This window comes from Ammospiza caudacuta, chromosome 5 (assembly GCF_027887145.1).
Source record: "Ammospiza caudacuta isolate bAmmCau1 chromosome 5, bAmmCau1.pri, whole genome shotgun sequence".
Taxonomy (NCBI): domain Eukaryota; kingdom Metazoa; phylum Chordata; class Aves; order Passeriformes; family Passerellidae; genus Ammospiza; species Ammospiza caudacuta.
In genome coordinates, this window is record NC_080597.1 from 34,062,562 (window position 1) to 34,087,486 (window position 24,925).

Below are 24,925 nucleotides of genomic sequence, written 5' to 3' on the forward strand. Positions count from 1 at the left end.
ACAACAAAAATATTGATTCTAGGTTGAATATATTTTCTTCAGTTCATTATCAGTCCAGAAATTTGTGAAGGATCAATTATTTATCTAATTTTTTTTTACCTGATAATCCAATAATGATTACTCTCCTGGAACTGGAGGAATTTTTGTTATCTAGGTTTTGTTTGTTTGTATTTGGTTTGTGGTCGTTGTTGTTGCTTTCAAAGTACTGCACAGTGAGAATACACTGTGCAATCTCTTGTAATAGGTTATTGAGTATTGCTGTTAGACTGTAGGAATAGCAAAGGAATGACACCGGCATTGACTCAACTCTTCTCTCCAGAGGCTGCATTTTTCACTTTCCACAGTGTGTAAGTATAAGGATTTGTCTTAGTTCCAGCCAGGACAGGGTTAACTTCTGCAGTACCAGGGGGGCTGTGCCTGGGAGCTGGGGTTATTCTACACGACCTCTTTTACCAGGGTCAGGGGATCCTTTTGGTTCATGTAGCATGCCAGGCTCCATGTAGTGAGCAACCACGTGTAAATCTGCCTCCCTTCTACCCTCTGCCATTAGTATTGTTCCTGTTACTGATCATTTTCTTATCTCATTGCTATTTCCAGTAAGTTCTTCTTATCTCATGATCTTTACTTTTTCTGCATCCAGTTCTACTCTCCATCCTGCCTCAGGGGAGGGGAGGGGAGGTGAGGCAGTGGGAGAGCAGAGCGTGCTTTCCAGTGTGTCAGTGGGAGAACTAAATTAGGGAATACCATTCCTACACCAGAGTTTATGCATTCTTGGGGAATTTGTTAAACTTCTCTGAGGAAAACAGTGTAGCTATTGGAAGTAACAGGAGCTATTTGTGCTGCTCCTGCATATGAACCTGTACACAGTAACTCTCTGTGCCAGAGCCAGCTTTGCCAAACGGGATGGTCACCAGGATCTACCAGCACGGAACCGCTGTCATCAGCTTTGTGTTTCTGTCCCCAGCCGTGGCTGTGTCAGCAAGATGCTCTCTGCTGTCAGGGGACAGGGGAGGTTTGTACAAACCAGGTAAGACTTGGAGGGCAGAAAAAGGGTAATGGCAGGAGGAGGAATGATGGTCAGCACTTGGTTTGTGGGCTACCTTTCCCAGTTGGTCCCAGGCCTTTTGTGTGAAAGCTTATTTCCTGTCCCTTAAGCACCTTCTCCTGAAAGAAGGATTATTGGGTTATCATCTTTTTTAATGTGTTTAGTTTTTTAAAAGAATCATCACCCTCAGAGCTGTTGAGTGGTGCAGTTGAAGTGAAAATCCTGAAGGCTGTGTGGAGGTGTGGCAGGCACTGCACAGTCAGCCTGTCCCTGGCCATTTCCAGCTTCCCACAGGTGGGAAGGCAGCTGGGAATCCTCTGGCCCAGGGAATCCCCCTCCATTCAGACTCTGCAGCTGCTGGAGTTTAGGCCAGTGCCTACCCTCCCCAGCATCATCAGAAGTTATATTCTACCTTCCTGTTCCTCTTCCCAATTTCAGGCTGATGGAAGTGTGCTGTGCTGACCTGCAGGGCTGGAGCTGCAGCACTGCTTCTCATCTGATGCCACTCTCTTACACTCCATTCCTTGCATGACCTTGCCTTGTTACCAGCTGTGTTTGCTTTCTTGTAACCATTTTAACATACACAATCAAACTAACCTCCAAATGCTTTTATTCTAGATAAACCCATACAAACACCAACATGTATTTGTCTTTGCACTTTTTTAAACCATTCATTTTAAACAACAGATTAACTTCTGTACAACAGGAATTACTTTACACATTAGTAAGATTTGACTTCAAACTAGATGACTGCAAAATAATGCTCTGTAAGCTAGTGTTGGAAACACGCTGTTTGCCATAGCAGTTTGCCTGTAAACATGGAAAGTAAGTTGAGGAGAAGTTTGCTTTTCATTTCTGAGGATGTGATTAGAACTGTTGTGTTGCCATAATAGTCAGAGGTGGTTCTTTTTCTCTGTGTGACAGTAATGGCAAATTGCAGATACAGAAGGTGTACCAATGTTTTGTGTGCTGACCCAAACCTACCAAAAGAGCCACAACCACTTAATTATACTTCACATCACTTAGTGAGATCCACTTGATGGGTTACAAAGTCCCAGTATGACTTAAAAATGGTTTACTAACAGAGTGACACTGTTTAGGAGGCTTGAATAAAAGGCAATAATCCTATTCCAGGCTGTAGGTAAAGCTACAGGGCCTGCTTCAACACATACTTAATCTCTAGAAATCATTAAAGCTATTGTAGCAAACAAGCAGTAGTACAAATACAGAATAGGACTGATTTTCATTTCCTCATCAATATAAACACATATAGTGAAGTTCACAGGATCAGACCCACGCAAACAGATTATATTTTACAGCTTTTCAAGCAGAAATGTTGGACTTGTCTTTTCTGCCTGTACAGAAGGTTACTGTTGAACAAAACTTTCACAGTTCATTTGAATGCACTGCCAGCAAACACCTGAAGCAGAAGAGAACTAACTGGAAAGTGTAATCCACTCCTGCCTCTCCTTCAGTATCAACTACTGTGCTTTTTCTATTTATTTGATGCTGCTTTAAAAGGTTAGATTAAGAACAATAAAAATCAAGCCCTTACGTGCAGGTATTCCAAGCTTAAGCGCTAGTCAAGCCATGGTCCACTCTTTTAGGACAGAGGGCAAGATAGGTTAGAGGTGTATGGGGTTTTTTCCAATTAAAATTGAACTTATCAAAATACATTGTGCCAGGCAGAGAACTGCTGAAAGTACTGCAACATTGTAGTGCAGTGTCCTGAACAAAGCCATACATTCCATCAAGTATAAAGTGTAAACTTAATAGCAAGTATAAGACTTGAATTAAAAAAAAACCAACAAAGCCATCACAGTATGGGTTGGTTGGCGGCTGCCCTCTCTGGTATGCAAGAGGAACAACTTGTGCAATCACGTGGTAGGGAGGGGGCAGACCAACAGGACCCTGTTTTGTGTTTGCTTTTCTCCACATTAACAGCTTGCCTTGCTTCTGCCACTGGGATTGTGCCTGGGGCCAGCTGCCTTTGTGACCAGAGCAGGCGGCATTAGCACCGATGCCTGAGCTCTGGGGCTCCTCTGCTGCCTGGGACCTCTGTGCAGCCAGCTCTGGCTGCTCACAGCCCCGGCACTGGCTTTCTGTACCAAACCTGGTCCACCTGTGCCATTCACAGCCCATGGCACCTTTCCCACTGCCAAGGCAGGTGACAGCTCTGCCCTCTCCTGTGGGCCACTGTGCTACATCACTCACCTGCAGTGGTGGGTCCCTCCAGAAATGTATGGAAATGTATCTCCTTGTCATGAATGCCTTACCTCAAATCTAAGGGCACATGACAGCCTCAGAACGTGCCTCCTGTGGCTGAAGCAGAGTCCAGGCTGACAAACCCTTTCAGCTCTGTAGGAGAGGATAGGGTTGTGCTGGTGCTGTAGCAGAACCAGAGCCACGGCTGCTCCTCTGTGGCTTTGCTCAGAAGCCACTGCCCCAGCCCCATCCCAGCAGCACAGCCATGCCCCTGCTTTCCATACAAGTGTAATGGACACCTTCCTTCCAAAATGGCCAAGCCTCAAAAACCCCCAGCTGGACTAAGACAGTTATCCCTCCCCACCCCAACCCCAGCAAGTTTGTATCATTGTCTCAAACCCCAGTCTTGCTGTTCTTAAATATTATTAAACCAACCTTTGAGCTGATCCCCCACATGCTGGCTTTAGGTTTGTGAGGCCCTTGTACACAGATGGCAAGGCTGGCCAGGACCATGGGCACTGATGCATGGGCTGATCGTGCACCTGAGTACAGCTTTGTGCACCAAAGTGCAGCCATGGGCAGCTGCTTCATCAAATCACAAGTGTCCTGATGCAGTGCAGTTTCAGCTGTGAAGCTGCTCACAAGTGTTTCACAGCTTAAGGATGGAAAGGTCAAAAATGTAAACACAGACTGATGGTGGCTGAATGCCCTTCTCCAAAAGCCTCCCCTCACCTCTTCCCCTCAGTGGTTCGCTTCACTTTGGACACAGAATTTCTAACCTAACAAAGGTAAGTCTGCCATGTGGCATTTGGCCTTCCAACCTCAGACCCACTGTGTCTAGTAAACACACATCCTAAGTGTCACTTTGGTGCCAGGTTGTTGTTGGGTTTTTTTTGATGTGTTTGAGGTTGATTTTTTTTTGTGTTTTTCTTTTGTTTTGGTAGTTTTCTTTTTTTTGTTGTTGTTTTTTTGGTGGTTTATTTTTTCTGAACAGGATCTAGCGAACATTTGACTGGAAGGAAGGAAACTGCAGCTGACCCGTATTCTCACCCTCACAGTTTGCCAAGCTGCTGAAAGGATGTGGTGAAACATCAGCTTTTTCTCTTAAAAAAAAGAGGTAAGCGACTTGCAAGTTCATGTGGGCAACTCTGAACTTACATTGTATTTTGCACATCTCCTATGACCTTATTTTAAAGTAAGCAAAAAGCTTACTAGATGGTACTTTTCAACCAAAGGGTTATGTGTGCTCAAGTACCTAAAAATGCTGACCCTGCCAACATTAGGTTCACTTTCACATGCCCCTGTGTGAATATGTAACCATGCCCATATTTCACTCCCAATCGTCGATTACGTGGAATGGTCAGAGTGGAGAAGAGTGTCCAAACGTTTCAAACCCTGTACATAAAGTCAGTCAAAACAGTTTTGGGAGCAGTAGCACTAATAGAAAATCCCCCACAGTGGTGCTGTGAGTCAGTGCTCTGCTCAATGCCATTTGCATTTTTTCTTTTCATCAAATAAGGCTTTTACTTGCTGGAGCTGTTTCTGGACTTCTTCAAACCCCCGTTCTCGCTCGAGTTTGCTGATAATCTGTTAACAATTAGCAGAAGAGAGAGAATCATTTTTTTAATGCTTATTTTACTTGCTATTTTATAAAGCCTGTTTTTCTGTACTCTAATAGCTACTGACAGAAAAATGCATTGAGTGCCTGCTTATCTGTAAACATTCTTTTCAGACTTTAACACTTTATTTTGGTAGTTTTCCCTTCAAGTCATTCTGATCACAGGATTTGCAACACTTCCACAAAAGAATGACTGAGCCAAGCAAAAAAATCCAAAACAAACCCAACACATGCTCATCTCTCAGAGTGTGAGGCAAGGTCAGTGCTCCAGCTTTTACCCTACAGAAGATTTGCAAGTGATATTTTATTTCTCTTCCTCTGCCCTATAAGCCAAGGGCAATAAACTGTCTCTTTTCCTCTAACTCACCCACTTGGCTCTGGCCCAGGTGATAGAATGGAGCACTACTGCTGCCTGAAATCTCAGCTGGGAATGCTACACAGGGACAGGTCTCAGTAAACAATGAAAAAGATTTGGCTGCCCCCAGTCAAAAGCCAGAGGGGGAAGAGCAGAGGGAAGATTTCCTTCTAAGAATGGGCTATGTTTAGCCTGTACTAGCTTCAAAAAAGCAAAAATGGGCACTAAGACTAGAAAGTACACTGAATTCTCCTGTATCAATCATTTTAATGAGCTTAATAAAGGATGATGCCATTTTGAGTATCATCCCAAGCTTGTTTCAGGAGGCAAAGATTTGATGCTGAATCCAGGTAATTTGGGATGTCAGAGATCAGAAGTGGTAAGCCAGCTAACAGGTGACTGAGAGCTGGATGACTACAGCAAGTGCTGGTGCTTGCTGCTGAGGATGAAAGAGAGAAAGGCCTGGTTGCTGGGAAACCCAGACAACCTGCTGGAAGCATAAGGAGGCCTTCAGGCAACACACCCCAGCTGGCTCTTATCTGAGTCCCTGCACAGGCACACGCAGCCTCTGTTAAGGTTGCTGAACAAAATGGAGTGGAGAATCCTATCATGCAAAGTGGAGGACAGGGATTTTCTTAGAAAGCAGCTTAGAGGTGGCCTGTGACTAAGTACTTTCAGCTGAGAAAAGATTTCTTTTGTTAGTAATAGCAGGGACTGGAAACTATAGCTGTTTCTTTTTAAGAGAAAGACTATTAGAGGAGAGCATTAAGACAGCTATGATGGGAAAGGAGCAGACAACTCTTGCTTTAAGGCTGTGTGCTCCACTGAGGTGTTTGCACTGACTGTGAAATCAAGAACCCTGGTGCTACAGTCTAATCTGATTCTGAGCCTCCAGGGAAATGGAGCACGTGCACAGGAGTTGTGACGGGCATTTGCAGAGACTCTGCAAACACAGTAAAACAAGAAGCCTTGGCTATATAGGCTCTTCCTCAAAACTGCAGCGAAAATGTTATTGCTACTGTCTCTGTGCAATGCAGCAGTGACAGTAAAGGGCACTGACAAACCCTTGGCCTGTGCCCCCTCAGAGGGGTGGGGGCTGCAGCGCCCTGGGGGCTGCGCTGCTCCAGCCCCTCCAAACTCCGCAGCAGCCACGGCTGCATTAAGGAGGGGCTGCCTTGGGAGTGGCACCCAGCAGGTCCCACAGCAGCCCAGCCCTTGGTTACTGTGTTACCCCACATTAAGGATTCAGCTGAAATTGCAGAGGTGCTTACCTCGTCATAGTATTTCACTATGTATTTGTAGATTTCAAACAAGGCCACTTTCTCATTAAATTCATTTTCGTGTTTCTAAAACAGACAACAGTTCTGGTCAGATACTTCTCCTTTAAAAAAAAACAACAACTTAACATGAAAGCAAATGAAGTTGCTGCTTCTCAACCATACCTTAGATTCCTGAGCTAGAAATTCTTCAACCTCTGCAGTGGTCAATGGAGGCAGATCCCTGATGGCTTTGTAGTATGCTTTCACCTCCTTCTTGTAGAGAGGAATGTCCTTAGCATAGAGAAGTTTATTTGTTGGTGCTTCCTTAAAAGAAAAAAATTGAAGCCTTGTAACTTTTCACAGCACAGATTTCCTGAGGTTCCACCTCCACACAGTTAATTACATCTAATTGTGTCTGTGTGACTCATTTTTCTTTGCTGTGCTTATATGCAAGGAACCAAGATTATAAAACAAAGATGCAAACCAGAGGCAGGATTTCACTAATAGTGTATTGTGTTTCATGACAATTGCCATGTAATTATTTCTATTGACATCAGGATTGATGACTTTTTGTCCCTCAGACATATTTTTCTTTCTCACTTTCTCCTTACAGATCCCTAGACCTGAAAGATTATGAAAGCTGAACCAAAGAGTCTGAGGGCAAAACCCAATTTACGTACAAGATACAGCAGTACTGCTGAAAGGAAAGATCCCTGGCAGTGACACACCAGAGAGTCTTGTTAGGTGCTGTCCTGGCAGAGGTTCCCCTAAATCTCTTTGGTCCCTACTACTCCTTTCCCTCAGGGGTTTGAGAGCATGGAGAGCTGACTGCCAGACACACAAAGCCAAAGGGATTTTTCTTCACCCCAGGACTTCAACAACCCAGGTCAGCATTAACCTATCCAGGAGCTTTAGGGTCATTTGAAGAAATAAGTGCTGATGCTTGTGATAGGAGCCAAAGCCCCACCTGGAAAACTGATTTTCAGAATGTAAAAGTGGGGGCTGGTAAGCTCTGAGCAATAAGTGACATAATCTCGTGTTATGTTGTCACCACTGCTTCCAATGTGTGATGAAGTAATTTAAATGTTTGTTTTCTAAATGGCTAAAAGATGTCTCAAGAAAAAAGCCTAAAAATCATGAAGGTAAATACATTCTAGTACTAAAAGGTCACAAGATGTTTGTTGCATTGCAAATCTTTATCAGGTTTCAGCACCCCTTTTCAAATATCTAACAGGAGCTGTTTTTTCAACAATTCTGCATAGTGGATGTTAAACACAGAAACCTAACAACCATGCTCATTTGCAGTTTTTCCATCAAGGAAGTGATGTGATTAGCTTTAATTTATGATACTTCACTCCTAAAGCAAGAGAAACAAGCACATTAATTGCTATTTACCTTTAACAGATAAGCAGTTGGATTGGATCACATAGGAAATTAGTCCATTTTAATATATAAATTTTTTCAGGCTAAAAAGTTTCTAGCCTGTTTTTCTCGGTAGTATGAGCCTGAACAAAAGCTTCCTGCTTTGGTCCAAAGAAAAGGAAAATACCCTAGGGAAAAAGGAAGTATTTCTGAACCCCAGAGTTCTGGACACTATACTAAAGAGTTTTTGAATGTAAGATTCCTGAACTTGTTGCTCCAGCAAATAATTTTGCATATAAAAAGGGAGCAGCTAATATATGTGAAAGGAACTGTTTCAGTCTTCAGAGGCCTTTCAGTATTGTTACAGCTTCCACTAGCTTATTGTGAGTGTTTTCTGCACACTGGTGTGTGGCAGACAAAATTTGGACTACTTATCAAATAATGTTAATACTTTTAAGACCTTTGTTTAAAACTTCATTAGAACTTTACAATTTCCATCTTCTTGCCACCTATTGTGTAAACACGCTGTGCAGAACTGAACTGCAGAGAAAACAAGCAGCAATTAACTATAAATAAGGCATTCTCATAGCTGTATCTGTCTACCGGTGAATTCTTCAGTCTCAGGAGACAGAGAAATGAGGAATGGAAACCCAGCTTAATTAGGCCCTTGACAATTCTGCCCCCAATATCAGCAGATCCAGAATTTCATCATCCTAATCATTGTACATTTGAAAAAGACGTTTGTTGAGAAAGTAGGAGAAGACTGGAGGGGCAGCATTACCTTCCCCAGTGTCTGTTCTGCGAGAGAAAAGGCATCCATGAAGGCCTGTGCGATTACAGACAGACAGCCATCTATGTGTGAAGTCTTCTTAATGTCAAAGACAAACTGGGGATTCTTCAGTATGTTCACCCAGAAGCGAAGAGGAAGACTAGACAGGAGAAAGAACAAATATCTTTAAAATCAACCACTCTAGTAGCACAACTGCTTTTAAATGGTCCTTAATTGCAACTGCACTCATGGAACAAAGCACATTCCTGGCTGCTTCTTCACGCTAAAAAAGGGGTCAAGGAACAAAGGCTACAGAGCAAACACATCTGTCAGGCACCCAGCTTCAAATAATGCTCCCAATCTGCAGCTACTTCTTTCAGAGTGAGAAGTCGGTGTGCAGGCTGCACAGACCTGAAAGCTCTGATGGTTTGTGTTGTATTAAATCAATACACTAAAGTTCCTGTTATCCACAAAGCCAAACCACATCTTATTCCCAGACATGCCAAAATCTTATTCTTCTGCTCACACCTGACGCATTTCATTTTTGCAACTATGTGTTCAGAGAGCACACACACCCCTGTGGATATCCCATGGGCGTACCTGTTGGTTTTCCATATGTGAACCACATCAGGATCAGTAATTTTTTTGCTCTCAGCCTGGGCATCCAAAAAGTCAAAAAAGTATTTGATGGCAACAGGTGCTTTATTGTTGGGTAAACTCCAAATGCTCCTGAAGAGCTTTTCAACAACTGCATGAATTGCCACCTAAAAGTAACAAAGTTAATATTTTGTTACTATTACACAAGCAAAGAATAGGATGTTTTACCTCAGAGAGCTGTGTGCGCCCCTAGACAACCACACATAGAAAATTACCATATGCTTGTGGCAAACATCAAGGCCATTGGCAAACAGGACAGTAACAAAAATGACACTACAATACATCACAATGAGCTCCTTCCATATGTCACATGTCCTGTAACTCTGTTACAGGAGAATCATGGTGAATTCTGTGATAAATCACAGGTGGGAAGAACCACTTGGGCTAATAAAGATAACATCCACTCTTGGGATACTGCTGCCACTGTTGCTAAAAGCATTTGAAATTTGTGAGTGGAATTAAGAGGGAGGTGAGAAAAAAGCAGTTTAGCCACTTTCCTAGGGCACTGGTCTTCCAGGTGCCATCTGTGACACAAGCTCAACACGTGCTCATCAACACTTCACAGCCAAGTGGCTCTGGCACTTGATCTAATTCTAGAATAACACCTTTGGGTGCTATAAGACACTAATATTAGAGAGAAGAACTGAAAACTGGATATTTCTGATACATAAGTGTAGATATTTGGCTCATTAAAGGTAGGGTTTGGTTGCTGCTGGACTCACTGACATAATCACTGAGTATTTATAAGTAGAGGCAAACAAAGGAAAACACTGTTTTGTGCTTCATTTCTTCACATCTGTTCTGAAGCTCAGTTCAGCCCAATCTTCTCTTGACAAGAAGGATTTAATCATATCCCAGGGCCCTGATGAATTCTGGCCAGTTCATTTCATGGGGTAAACTCTGAGATTGTGTCTGTGTGCATGTATGGGAGACAGGGGAGCAGAGAGAGAGAGAGATGGTGAGATGCAATTTCATTTAGTGCACAGCCTATCATGAGAGGAATTTCACAGCAAAGAATATCACAGCTCTGTTGTTCAGGGCAGTGTCCTACTTTGGAGAAGATGATTAATTTAAAGCCTTTTAAAAGGCCTATTTCTAAAAAGCCTGATCTTTTCTTCTGTACCTCAGTCTTCCACCATAAGACATTACTGGTTTACTCCAGCATTTCCTGAGGGCTCATGTTAGTTTTCACAGGTAATGAGAAATGACCAGTCTTCACTCTCACTTTGGGGACTGTCCCAAATTACTTCAGATGCTATCAACAGCCTAATTAAATAATGATTGATAGACTTTTAAATGCAAGAAGGCTATAATCATCATCCCTTCAGGCCTCTTGCACAGCTCAGTGTTGTGCACCCATGAATATTTTATGCAATATGCTGGTTGCAAAGAGCTTTCTAACCATTTGGAGTTAAGTCAGAAACAAGATGACGTTACCAGAGGGAGTGAGCAGGACTTATTCCTAAGCAATGCACATTGTATAAATTAGGTACTTGTATTATAAATCCAAAGGACCTTGCTTTTAAAGTTAATCTAGTTATTTTGAATGCCTAATCTGAAACCATAACAGATTATTTCATTTTGTGGGCAGTATCTTGTGAAACTCAGGCTTCAGAAGTTGTCTCTAAGCTGGGCAAATGCTAGAGCAGAATGAGGAGATTGTTGACTGAAAGCTGTCATTCCAGAGTGGCTCATTCTCACCCTATGGAACTCTGTGGTAAAACTCACTTTCCATGGGCTAAATAACAACTTTTTTCTTTAACCTGAGAAGAAGGTTGTGCTTACTAAGGAGATACTATGTGTAATCAGACAATTTTAGAACTCTAGTATTAGAAAACTTGAAATGTGTCTGTCTTTGCAAAAGGTCATGCCCCATAGTTAGTGCGGTGATTTTTGGATTTTCATTTAACATTTGATTCACACTCAGGAAGTCTGCACTACTTCTGGTTTTGTTTGTTTCTGTTATGCCAAACTATCCAAGCCAACACCAGCCCTCCCCCAAAATAAAGCCTTTACAGTTTACCTTGGTTGACAGAAGTTTTGTGAGATACATTTCTTTCACTTTGAATTTTTGTTTTCCTTTGTGACCTGCTCCCTTCACATCTTTGTTTGCTTCAGAGTCTGGTAAAATCTGTTACAAAGAGATTAGAGAGATTACACAGATCCAAATACAGCTCAGTATTAAATCTACCACTCAGCAGTGGAATGATTCAACTCACCAAATGACAATGTTCATCTGAGTAGTCCACATCTAAACAACAAAAGCAGAGAGCCATTAATGAAACACACAGCCACAAGCTTGTGAGTTCTGCTGGGCTCTGGGCCGTGCAGCAGGGTGCATCCAAGATGCCAAACAAGCAGAGTCAGTGTCATCCTTTCCTGCCTGCACTGTGGGGGAAATCTCTGAGAAATGCATGGACCCTGTGCACCTCCCTAGTGCCAACGTGTAGCTTGGACCACTGTGATACAGCATCCTATCTGCTGCTGGGGTAAGCTGGCAGCAACCCCAGCTCCTCTGAAAGGAGGACAAGATGAGATGATTGCAGGGGTTTAAGCCTCTAGGAGTGCTGAGTGCAGGTGGGCTGAGGTCAGGCTTGAACACAACGGCTGGGAGCAAACGACCTCAGCTTTGCTGAGGGGGAGATGCATGTCTCTCCTAACTTTGATGATAAGGAAACACATCTTAGGAGTGTGCTTCTGCACAGAGGCTACAGAAAGTTCTACCCTCATCCAGCAGCTGGGTTAGAGCAACCTGCATCACAGGGCTAGGTGAGATGAACTGGCCCCCTGTAAGCACCCTTTCTCTGCTGACATGCTGCTCAGACAGTGAAGTCAAAGCTTTCAGAAACACACTCAAGAGAATAAGGACAATTCCCAAACAGTGGGGGTTTTATCATTTGTGTTTCTGCACAGTGCAGCACTATGGCTGTGATTCACAGCTCAGGGCACTAGGCAGAGAGAGCTGTTCCCTCTCTTTGTGTCAGCTGGACTTCCCTGTCCTGCTTTCCTGCCTATGAGCCTGTATCTCTAGGCAATTATTTGCTGAGGACTGTGAGCCCTTCTGTCCTTCTTTTCTTTGCCTTCTTTCTTGCTTCTAGGCCCACTGTGCCTGCCAGAGGACCAGAACTGGGGCTCTTCATTTGGCTCAACTATTTCAAAGTACCAATTTCTCCAACCTCCTGTTGCCCAAGATACAATCAGAGCTCAGTTCTCTGCATTCCCAACCATTCTGCACAAAAATTTAAAGGGGTCACAGTGAGTGTGTTACCTGATCGGGTGTTTGCCTTCTTTTTGAAGACTTTTATGGTTGCTCCATTTGAAATCTGAAAGAAAAAACAAACATATCATGCTGAAACAGAAGTGCTTACAATTCACAAAAGCCTCAGTTTCATTTCCTCTGTCCCTCAGCCAGTGGCAGTGCAGGACAGCCCAGCCTGCTTTGTTCTCACCACAGTGTGCACAGCCTTCAGCAGGCAGCCAGGGCTGGGCTTTCAGGCACAGGCAGTGGCTGCACCTTGTCAGCACTACCCAGCCACGTGGGAAGGCACCTCTTCCAGTGCACCAGCCTTGAAGACCTTTCCCTTCCTTTAATTTTTCTGGTTCAGCCCATATGTGGACATTTTCATGTTCATGTATTGCTCTGTGCTGTTTCTTGCATCCATTTTTCCATAGATTGCTCAGGTTAAATTCTCTGTGCCCAGTGCAACAGAATCTTATGGGAAGGTGAGGCAGAGAGGTGCACACAAAGGAGAATTCTCTTCTGCTCCCCTTTCTTTCAGCTCAGTCTGTTCTCCCCATGTCCTGTGGAGGGGCCATTCTGAGGGTTTAGCCTGGTGCTCCCAAGAACTATTTTCAAACTGAGCAAAATATTTATACACCATAAGATCAAGATCCATATCTTACCATCTTGGGATTTCTAGGAAAAATCAACCTCCTCCTTCCCTGAATTTATAGTGTTGCCAGGATGTTACTCATTATCTTTAAAACAAACTGGCAAGCCATGCTTTTATTGTCAAAGAGTAACTAAAAAATGGCTCCCACTGAGAACTACACCACTGCTCTGCTATCAAATGTTGAGTCTTGCCAAGTGCTAGTGTACTTGCCTCTATAATTACAAAAACAACCGGCCAGTTCTAGGAAGGGATCTCTGCCAAAATAATTTAAGTGTTTTTTAAACCTTGGCAGCCAGCCTGGTGTGAGAAACCAGTTTAAACATTAAGATACTCTATCAAAAGCTGTGTCTTGTGCCAAAAAAAATCTGCACTCACATTTGCTCCTGGAAAGTAAATGCAATCTATTTTATGATTTTTTTTTTGCAGAGATTCCATCTATCATACAGACTTTCAGAACTATTTTAGATAGCACAGAACACTTGAAAACCACACTACAAATAGGAATATGCTGTAAGGCTAGCTTGTGAGGGGATACCAACACCCAGACATTCCTCCTACTTGTCCCTGGAGACAGATAAACAGGAACAGTGCTACCCAGCAGCTCACCCCCTCCCAGAGCAGTGTGGGCAACATGCTGCCTCCATTCCTTCCCCAAGAGGTAGCAGGGCAGCTCAGTGCTGAAATGTATTGACTTCTGTCCTCAGGGAGATGGCAGAGCTGTGCTGCCCTCCAGGAATCTGAGGCATTGCAGCAGAGCAGCCATGACCAAAGCCCACACTCTAGGTTTTATTTTTGGGACAAATTATGCTTTTAGCAGTGAGTAGACTATGCTTTCCTTTTATCATTACTGCAGCAGCCATACTTGCTGTTTCTTACAGTGTGATCTGATTTTTTAAAAAAAGCATTTAAAAAAACTCCTTCTTTTTGCATCTTGCTGTCTAAATCACTTTTTTGTGATGGACTGCTCCCATGGGCACCTGAAAAAGTGTTTGCTTTGCCAGTTGCATTATTGAGGGGCACAAACAGGGAAAAGAGAGATCTCTTCCAATCTAGACAACGTGGAATAGAGCTACTTTGCAAAACAGAAGACACGGTAGTGTGGCTCTATGCCTCTTGCTCCCCAGGCCTCCTATCCTCACTGTAATCCAGTCCTTGCCAGTGAGTTCCCAGGATTACATTCAGTTTTGCTTGATGTGTCTCTGCCTGCTCCTGGAACGTGTGGTACTCTTGAAAGCTGAGAAACTGGAGATCTGTGACTGCACAGCAGGTCTGAAAGTGACTGTCCAGCTCTGTTCTTGTGTGGGGAATGAGATGTCAAGATAATAAGCAACTTTCTTATCATGGCTTGTGGTTATTCTCATGGAAGTGATAATACAGACCTCATAAATTAACATATTGATAAACCTCCTAGGAGCCAAAAAATAGAGCAAAAGTAGCACACAGGCCAGAGGCATAAGAGAGTCTAACAGAACAGTGGATTTTTTTCTCTTCACAAACACTACACAAGAATGCAAATGCACCATTCTTGCATATTTTAAAAATCAGTGTAGAAACTATGTCTACTTTTTCAAGATTGATTGGTGATCTGGGACCCTCACAACACAACCCTCATGCTCCAGTGTCTTAAAAAAGTTTGATGGTACTTCCCAATTTCAAACATCTGGTTACTTTCTAGCATTTAAGGCTGGTAAACAAAAAGAAAAATTCAGGCTTGCCACGAAACTCAAGGCATTGTTGAAATGTAAGCTGGAATTTCTCAGGCAATCTTACTGCCCTCACAGAGTGTATGCAATGTTCCTTTTTCTTGCTATCTAGACACTTTTACATTCCTTTTTGCACCAATATACATACAAGAAAATAAAGTAGATGTGCTAATGTCTAATACTTGCCACTAAGCCACTGCCTAAAATACCACTGAGCTTTTGCCTAAAACATACATTATTTTGTCAGTGTCAGAAAATGTGAACTAAACTATGGTAGAGACATGCAGTACAATTTCCATAAGGCAGCTGCTGAGCTATAATTAGTGTAGTTACAGCTTTGCAAAAACAACTGCGCCTCCTCTCTAACTTGCATCTGCAAGAAACCCTTGCCTGCAGAAACCTCAGACAAAACAAGGGCTGGGACAAAGATACCCAGGTATGACAGAGACCAGTGGGGCAGACTTACCTGCTATGAGGTCTGACACCCATGAGCCACAGCTTGCCATGAGCTCCAGGCATTCAACAGCTCCAGGCTGCTGGGGAAAGCAGGGAGCACCTGCAATAGCTGCCTGTGGTAAAGAGGGCAGGCACTGCCGCATTGGACAGAAGTTCCAACACCTAATCTAATTCAAATCTACACTGACCTGTGCTGTACAGGCTCAAACTGCAACACTACAATGCCCTAATTTGTAGAAAATCTCTACAAGTGGAGTGGAGGAGGTCACACATTCACCTGTAGACAAGATTCAAGACAGGCACAGAAAAGCCACTGGATGGTGACTCAGGACATCTGGGTTCACTGCTGAACCCCTGTGAGGTGAGGAGAGCATCAAATGCCTACAGAAATCTGTAAAGTGACTCCAAATGAGCTTGCTTCAGATCTAAGCAGCCTTGTTTTCTGCCCAGGATACAAATTTCTGCTAAAAATCCTTGCTTCTCTATAGATAGCACAGTATTTGCTCATGCAGACAGAACATGTTCCGTGTTGGCTCAGGTTCCTCAGCACCATACTGCACTGCATAGCACAGACCTATGGCAGCAAAACTTCTAAATCAATAAAAATTTATGAACTTGTTAAGAGCCAGACTTTCAAATTCAATGAGGCATGAGGAAAGACCTGTAAAAGCACTCAGCATGATAACCTCCATTTCCAAAATCTATCTGTAAGCATCACATGTGAACTTCCATATCACCTGAGGCCAATCACCTGCTGCACATTTTCCTCCAACATCTCACTCTCTGTTTTGACTGGTGTCACTGAAAACTCCTCAGAGAGGAAATGCTGCTTGCTGTGCTTTCACAGTGTGCTACACCCAGGAGGGCTCTGCCACCAGTTGCAGTTCTGTGTGTTGTTGCAATGATGGACAGATTATTGCAGCATGGCAAACAACTGCTTTACAGGGGCAACTGGAAGCAGAGGGGAAGACACAGTACAAGTGCCAACAGCAGATGGAAGCAGAAACAGAGAGAGAAAAAGGCAAGGAGACTGACATAGGAGGTATCAGGAAAAGAGAGAGAAAAGCTTTCAATCCTTTTTATTCTGACTCGCAGTGAGATTTCAAAAGTATCAATACTGCCTGTTCAGATAATCAAAATATGAGGCAGGATGAGGTAAACAGTTGCTCATGGTGCAACAAAAACTCAACAGCAGAGACTCAAAAAGACCCAAGGCAATGTTCGTAGCTGGAAATCAGATTTTGTTTTAAATGAAATGCTTGACAGAATTAACAGTTTACCTGGTATGTTTGAACCAAGCAACCCTGCAACAAGGAAACCTCTGAAAAGTAACAGAAAACATGACTCATTGGCAAGAATGTTGTGTGCCACACAATTCTTTCCTTCTGTTGATGATGCTCAGCTATGACTTCAAGCTGTGCAGATCACATTTGAGAGCAATGGAGAAACATCTCAACTTGCTGGTCTGGCTTCCGTGCTTACCTCGTAATGGCCGATGGTATTGAGCTTCCTTATCCCATCATCCATCACCTCTGAGGAGCCATCAATATCTAACAGTTCTCTTTGCTGCTCCTCAGACACAAGTTCTGCAGTATGACAGCAACAGAAAACAATTACATCCCAATGGCATTCTCACTGTACTGACATTTGTAAAGAAAAACAACACCCAACTATTTTTGGACCAGTGACTCCTCTGAGCTGCCTCTCTCTATCCTTGTGCTAGGTCACATGAAAGTGGTTTTGCACTCCCATACTTCTGATTCCTTTTCTGGGGTGACAACCTGGGTGGCTTCCCTTTCAGCAGGTTTTGGTGCTTCACTCTGTGTAGGTCAAGGCAGAGTTTTTGGAGGTGCTTTCACCTAATCACAAATCTGTCCTGCTGTAAAGGTTACACTGGGACTAGAAGAAAGGTTCCACAAGCCATTTCTAAGAGATCACAAAATGAGCTGTACAAGACTGACACTGCACCTGTGAAGGGTGGCCAGGCACTGGTACAGGATATAGGCATCAAGACATCAGATATGAAAGTAAATTACGAGCACTTGCCAACACAGAGTCTGAGATGGTGAGGAAGTATCAACATCTTAGGGAGTGTGACAAACGCCACCAGTCCAGGAGGTGACAAATGCCAACAATATAGAGTGAGTTAGGTTTCCTACTAGGGTAGGTGGGAAGTGGTATGGTGGTGATAGCTACAGACCTTGGGCTCTTGAAAACCCACCAAGGAAAGGTGGTTAGACTCATCTGCTGGAACAGCCTTATTTACATCTGCAGATATTGTAGGTGACTTTGTGAGTCACGGGCAAGTTATTATATAAACCAAGTCTGACTATAAATAAGATTTATTTGAAGGCTCTTCTGATCAAGGGCAATGTAGGCCTGTAGGAAGGAAGGAAGGGAGGTAGGAGGAATAGTAGATAGGGACTAAAATACTTGATTATCATGATATGTCATCTTATCCCCTGACAAAATGTAACATGTAACAACCAACCAGCTACACTTAGCTGGAGGGCCTGCCACCTTACTTACCCCAGAAAGGAATAGAGAAATTCTATACACATAATAAATAACATCACTGTTAATTGCAATGCTGACATCCTTGCAGAAGTGAAGCAGATGTAGCTCCAGTGTTCTAACTGGCAACATAAATAAATCTAGTGCTTGCCTCAGAATTCCTCACAAAAGCTAAGTTCTGTATGAACTCTGAAAAGAATCAAAGCCAAAGGTAGGTGTTCCTAATAAGAAAACTCTATAACAGGCCAGTAAATACAGCATAGTGACATTCTCTTACCAAGACCAATTTCATCCAGCTGAAGACCATAGAGAAAGCCATTCTTATTGAAGAAAGCCTGGAGGCTCTTCTCCTTGGCTTGGCCTATGGTGTCACAGTCCAGAACATTAACTTGAATAGTTTGAGAGGCATCTCCACTCTCGTTTTCGGGGATTTTTTCAAAGATAATGTTCAGCGTCTGGGGAAGGAAACACATGTTATTCTGACTTATAGGGAACACCTGGTATAGGAAACCTACAAACTCCAGACAGATTTTCAGCACCTGAGAGATTTTCAGCATATATATTATTAAAGTTGTTTCAAATAAAGATTATTTGAAGGAATTACACAAAGAAGCATTCAGAATTCTTTCTGTTAATAAAATGAAAAATAGATATATATAGCTATGTATTTCCAAGAGTGTATTTTGTCTTCTGCTTTTGTGCAAATGTATTTCAGTGAATTACCAAAAAAACAAGAGACGAGGAAGAATTACAATGCATGCTCTAAAAAAAGCAGATCTTTTATGTAAAATGAATGCCTTAACAGCAAAACTGTAAGTGACAAGAGATCTGATAAGGTTGCTGAGTAAGCAGTCATGGTAAGCATGATTGATTCTGAATGGTAAGAAAGCAGTGTTAAAATGCATATTTACACCAGCAGATTATGCTGAGTGCCTTATATCCCACAGAAGGTACAGCCCCCCTGGAGCTGTCGGTGTCTGTCTGTGCACAGCCCCGTCTCTGCAGGCAGCACTGACAGGGCTGCCACAGAAGCAGTGAAAATAGATAGAATCCAAAGTGGTACAGATCTGCACAGAAAAGTGCATTGTGTCCCATTAGTTGTTATTTCAGCTCAAACACCCATGTCTGGTTACAGCACCCCTGCCCTTTAGTCACTGCTACTCCTGGCTGGGACACAACTCCTGCACACGAGCTGAGTACGGGCTGGAGGGAGCTGTCAGTGACACTGAGTGACTATCCCCAGGGAATGGTTTTTTTGTCAGGTCATATTTCTGATCAGGTCAGGCAGATCAACTGCTAGAAGGCAGGAAATAAGGGATGAGCACAGAATTGCTAAGTTGTAATTGTAATTGCCAAGAAATAACACCAAAAATTTCCAGTGCCACAGCCTGCTCTGTGCAGTGAAATCGCTGTCCAGCTACATGGACACAGATGTTCTGCTGGAGATGTCTTGGGACAGGATTAAAACAAGTGTTTTAGGTGCCAGCACTTGATTGCAAGTGGCATAGGAAAATAAATGTACTCAAACCATTCTGGCTGCTGGACAGTTGTGGTATAACATCTATCTTCTGACTGAAATGAGAGGACCCCATGTGACTCTGAAGGACTGAGCATTAAAACAGGAAGCAAGTAAACAATTTTTTGTCTCTGCTGTCACGTGAAGGCAAGAATTTCTGTCCAGGTTGTTGCAGGGACAACTTTTCTATCTTCTCAGAAAAATAGGTAGTTATTATTAGTTGTAGAATAGAATTTTCTGCTTATTACCCAGCAAGAGTGGAAATTACAACATGCTACTAGTGAAAAAAAGTAATCCAATGCAACAAAAATTAACTTTACTGTCTCTACAGAAGCAAAGGGACTATTAAAAACAGGGTTGCAAAACTATTAAGATTATGATTTAAGAAAGACTAGGATGTAACTGAAGTAAGAGGGAACAACTTAATCAGGACACTGAGATGTTTAATTGTGAGGAAAATGAGTCCATGGAAAGGACAGATGGAACAAGAGACAAGGATATGTGGGAATTGCAGAAGGAGAAGCAGACTGGACACCATGCCTCAGGTTGGGATTTCATGCAGAAAATTAATAAAAAATATATTGGCACAGCAATGAGGGAGTCATGCTTGTTTAGGCCCACAGACCAACTGTACAGACAGCAGTTTTGTCCTTGACTCTGACTGCCCTGAAGTCATGGTCTTGTAGGATTAAAATGTGGACAGGGACTAACTGTATTTTGTCCTTGGAAAACTTATTTTAATCAGTCTTTGCCCCTTCTAGTCTTAAAACTGATATTTCTGAAGCAGCTCCTTGCACTTTAACTGGTGTTGATTTGGCTCTATTTGGCTCTTGGAAGCATTCCTTCCTTCAGATGATCCTTTCCTTCTAACAATATTCCTACACTGCAATATTCATATTCATGCTCCTGCTTCATTTTCCACTCCTTTCAGACCATCAAGAGGAACTGTCTATGTCTCTTCCTCCTTTCCTTTTCAGCATACACTCTCACACAGGCTGCACAGGAATGTGCAGCCTCTTCAGTCATTAGCACATGAGAGCCCTCCCATTCCTGCTCCACTCGCTGGAGGATGACAGGACTGTGAAAAGAGAGAAGTCATCCTTCATGTAGGTGTGATACAAGTCATGTATGGAGTGCTTAAGTGAAAGTATCTACAGTGTGAGGATAATAGGAATGCTTTAGAACTCAAAGAAGTGGTCAGATGGGAAAGAATATTTAAACATGTAAAAGTCTCTAAGCCATGAGAGCCAGATGGTTTTGCTGATACGATTTCCTGCAGAAGTTAATCTTAAGTGATAAAGCAATTGATGGGGAGCTAGGAAAGCCAATTATTATTAAGCTGTCCCTCTGCAGCTGGAGTTTTCATAAATCAGATTCCACCTGTCTGACAGCATAGTCCCTGGCTTTAGAAACCATTAATCAGAAGCTGACAGTCACAATCACTATACTTAGACACATAGTGTAGAACTAGAAAAATAAGTTATTGTAAAATTATGAAGGGGCTTTTATGATCAGCTCTGGAGGTCAGAAAATATATGAGAAATCAGAGGAGGACATGTGAAAGTCAAAAAAATATCATCAAGCCTTTTTCTAAGCTCTCTCACTTTGCGGAGGAAACAAAAGTACTATTAACTTAGCAAAAGGTTCAGGAGAAAATTTTAGAAACTGTTTCAGGCTAATAATATCTAGAGATGAGACTTCACACACTAGAAATCATGACAGTAAGACAAAGTCACAGTACTCTTCAGAAAAGCTTTAATATGGGTTGCAAGAATTGTTAAAGACTACTTAAGGAGAAGGTGGCACCTGCAACTACTTGTATAGAACTAGCTTGGAACCCAGCTACAAGACAGGAACAAACCTAAAAAAAATGTATTTTCACCCATGCAGTCACAGAAATAATGACATTTGATGACAGTGTTTGCAGATGGCTTTTCAGATTTGTAGTTTCCTTGAAAATTAATTTCACACAATGAATTATTTAGCAGAGCTATTAATAACCATAGCAGATAATAAATGAGATGTGGTTTAATAAAGCAATGTGATAGTATCATATTTTCTTAGAAACAAAGAACAATAATCTGGGCTATTCAAAGACTCTTATTCATTACCCTATGCATCAGCTATGCATCTGAAGAAATAATATTTCCATTTATCAGATAGATGTAAAAAAACCCCAAAAAATCCTCTTTGATTGGTGAAAGTTAGGCAATTTATGTTAAGAGCCAGTACCAGGATGTACCACATAACAAAACTGCCTTAAAACTACTCCCATTTCCCAGGCTATGAAATACAATCCACAGGAAAAATCAGATTGATTGCATGATCCTTCTGCAGCAGCCAGAACAGTCACCTGTGAAGAGGTTATAGAACAGCTGTAGGAGAGTTAGCCAATTGGCACAGAAAATGCTGCAGGAGTTAAATTTAGGCTCGATGGGCACTGCACAATGGAAAGGTTGTGCTGTTGATGCTGCTGTATCTGACACTCCATCTGTCTCTAATCCAGAGGACTCTCCTGTAGCCAACATCTGCACTGCTCACTTTGTAGTGAGGGCTGCTGTGTTCTTTTCTGCTGACAAAAATCCCTTTATATCACATACTTTTAATAGCTTCCTTATCTCTCACAAGTGTGACTAATAATACCACAACCATGATGTCTTATTAGGAAATTGGTTTCCTTGTCTCTGCTTTACTCCTTTACAGCCCACCCACCTTTTTTTAACACCCCTCTTCTAACTCATAAAGCAGTTAAACACTTTAAACAACCTTCCACTACATGGCTTTGCTTCACTTTTGATGAAAGGCAGTTGTCTGAACATGTGAATTAGATAATTTCTTCCCATCTAAAAATGCAAACAGATTTCAGCAAAGCATTCAACAGCCCAAATGCCTTTTTAAAAATAAGCAATGACTACTCAAAAGAATGCTGAAGCACCTAGTCCAGTGTAAGAAGTCTCCCCTGGACTGGTGATATTTATCTTCCCAATTCACCAATATGCATGATGGAGCCCTGCTCTCCTGGAGATGGCTGAACACCTGCCTGCCCATGGGAAGCAGTGAATGAATTCTTGTTTTGCTTTGCCTGTGTGCAACTTCTGCTTTCCCTATTGACCTGTGCTTATCTCAACCTGTGACTTTTCTAGCTTTTGCCCTTCTGATTCTCTCCTCAGTCCCACTGGAGGGGGAGTGAACAAGCAGCTGCCTGGGGCTTGGGGAGATCCACCACTGAGAACATCTCCCATTCCAGGCTGGCGCTTTCTATTCAAAATGAATCTCCTCAGTGAAAGGCTAGCACTCAGCTGAGGAGCACATTCCTTCATCAGTCATTGAACAAATTATCTGCAGAGAGGTGCAGCTGCTCGTCTGCTTGTGAGAGAGCAGCCCTGCTTCCTCAGCCTGAGAAAAGGATCCATGACACATCCAAGTCTCTTTCAAGGCAGCTTTATTTCTCAGTACTCAAATATAAGCACAGCATGAAAGAGCACAGCTTCTCAGCCCATACTTGACCAGTGCTTTTAGAAGCATCTTTCCTTCAATTCCTCCACTTGAGTATGTTCTTCAGCAGCCTATCTCTGTTCAGGGCCTCACCCTTTCTAGCAGAGAGGGTTAACAGAAGGGTGTCAGGTGATCCAAGGTCTGTGGCCTTTTTAAAAAAGGCATGGGGCCCTGCCAGGGAACAGCTCTAATGCAATTCAACCACTACATGTTTCCAGGTTCTCTTTTTTTTCTGGTTACAAATGGCCTGAATGTTAAAAACCTCTCCTGATCTGTGGAGCTCACCCTGATTTTTAGGAGCCTGTCTGTATCCTGCTTTTACTGGTTTGGAACTGAACTCCAAGTCCTGAAAGGAGAGATTCTCATGCAGAGCATCTACACCCTTGTTTGTACCCTGTTACTGATTTGAGAATTGAACTCCCTACCAGATATATCCCTGTATCTTCAAGTGCCTACACAGCTTAAAAAAATCTGGACACCAAATGGCCACAGATTTGCTTCACCATCTCTATATAACCCTCTTTTTGGCTGTATTTTTTTATGCTTTGCTCTGGAGAGGTAGATTTAAATGTACTGCTATTGTAGGGCTGGGCAAAGAGGAAAATCAAAATACCAACAAAATACTGCAAGACTCAGAATGTAAATGCAATGAGCAACTGTACAAGTGCACTTGAAAACTGAGATCAGAATTTATTCCATTTAGCAAACAAAACCTGCATTCCTTTAGGCAGAAATGTTCTTCCACAGTAAGGAGAAAACACTTGGTTCCCAGTCTGTAAGCTTACAGGTCCTGCACATCAATGTAGTGCATCTGAAGTGGTGTTAGTGAGGGAAGAAAAATGCCTACTTTCTCTTAAGCCTCCTGTCAAATGCCATTTTTTGAAGGGAAAATGTGCACAGCTGCTTGCTTCCCCAGCCCAGAAAGCCTCAGCACTCCACCTAAGTCTCTTCACAGCACAGTTTCAGCTTCCAGCATAAATCTCAGATAAACCACCTATAACAAAACCATTTCCCAGTCCAGCCAGAGCTACAGTCCTTGACGCTCATCTCTGCAATTTTATTGCAGGAGTCCTCTCTCCTTTTGTGATGGCTTTAAAGGGAACATTCAGCACTTCTCAGCTAAGCCCGAGGAATGCTGCACCTAAACGGGAAAACTGATCTATATTAACCCTATAGCTGCATCATTATCTCCTATTCAAAAGCAGGAATACAAAGTACAAAGGCAGGAAACAACGTTCAAGAAGGGCTGTAGGCTCTCAATTCCTCATCCATCTGCAGAGTGTTCCCCAGTGATAGCAAGTCCTTCAGACCACTTACCTTTTCTCCTCTTCACTGCAGTCTGAGCACAAGATCCTATCAGTGGCTACATGCATAGAAGTAGCTCTAGAAAAAGTATTTAAGGCTCTTCAGCAGTTGCAGAGTCAGCTATCCCCCCCAAGGGGCTCTCAATTTGAATGTGTGCTATAAATAAGAAAATATTTCTGTGCAGTCTACTAGTAACAGGCATATGGAGCTTGCTTGAAAATGGTTACTCTGCATCACCACTGCATTTTGCATCCTATGGATACAGACAGCAATATATTTAAATTTACTCTGGATCTCAAATACATGCCAGCAGGCAGCACACAAACAAGGAAACCAAAGACCTTGGATTATGTATTCGATTTTTAGTCACAAACTTCCTTTCCAAATGCACACTTGGTAACTTAGCCTGAAGTACCTTCAAATGCAGCCTCTAACAACAGCTTTGTAAGAAGAAGATCTGACTACTGCTTTATCAGTTTGAAGCTTTCATTAGAGAATGACAGGTCAGAAATGACCCACAGAAATGTTGCCATTGCAGTGAGTTTCCTATGTGGCCCAGTGAGAGAAGTCCAATGGACTGCTGACCGGCCACATTTTCCAGGGTCATGTAGTCTGCTCCAGTATTATACCTTAGCACCCCCAAGTTCTTGCTCCCAGGCAGACCTGGAAACTTCAGCCCTACCAGAGGCTTAGCCCATGGGCTCAGAAAAGGACTGAAAGCACTTGAACTGTCCTTGCTGTGGCCATTGCTGCCTGCCAATTTCTGCTCCCAA

The 24,925-nt window shown here is 42.7% G+C and overlaps 1 protein-coding gene across 1 annotated transcript in view; it reads right to left on the minus strand.

Annotated features, from left to right (window-relative positions):
• Positions 1-3,638: 3,638 nt before the first annotated feature.
• PLXNC1 (plexin C1) overlaps positions 3,639-24,925 on the minus strand; it is a 69,310-nt gene continuing 48,023 nt past the window's right edge. The window contains exons 22-31 of the mRNA XM_058804923.1: positions 18,114-18,291; positions 16,805-16,908; positions 12,539-12,593; positions 11,490-11,521; positions 11,294-11,401; positions 9,214-9,377; positions 8,626-8,773; positions 6,666-6,806; positions 6,495-6,569; positions 3,639-4,837 (exon numbers count right to left, since the gene is read on the minus strand). Of these exons, the coding sequence (XP_058660906.1) occupies positions 4,733-4,837; positions 6,495-6,569; positions 6,666-6,806; positions 8,626-8,773; positions 9,214-9,377; positions 11,294-11,401; positions 11,490-11,521; positions 12,539-12,593; positions 16,805-16,908; positions 18,114-18,291 (1,110 nt within the window). The 3' untranslated portion in view covers positions 3,639-4,732. The remainder of the gene's footprint in view (positions 4,838-6,494; positions 6,570-6,665; positions 6,807-8,625; positions 8,774-9,213; positions 9,378-11,293; positions 11,402-11,489; positions 11,522-12,538; positions 12,594-16,804; positions 16,909-18,113; positions 18,292-24,925) is intronic.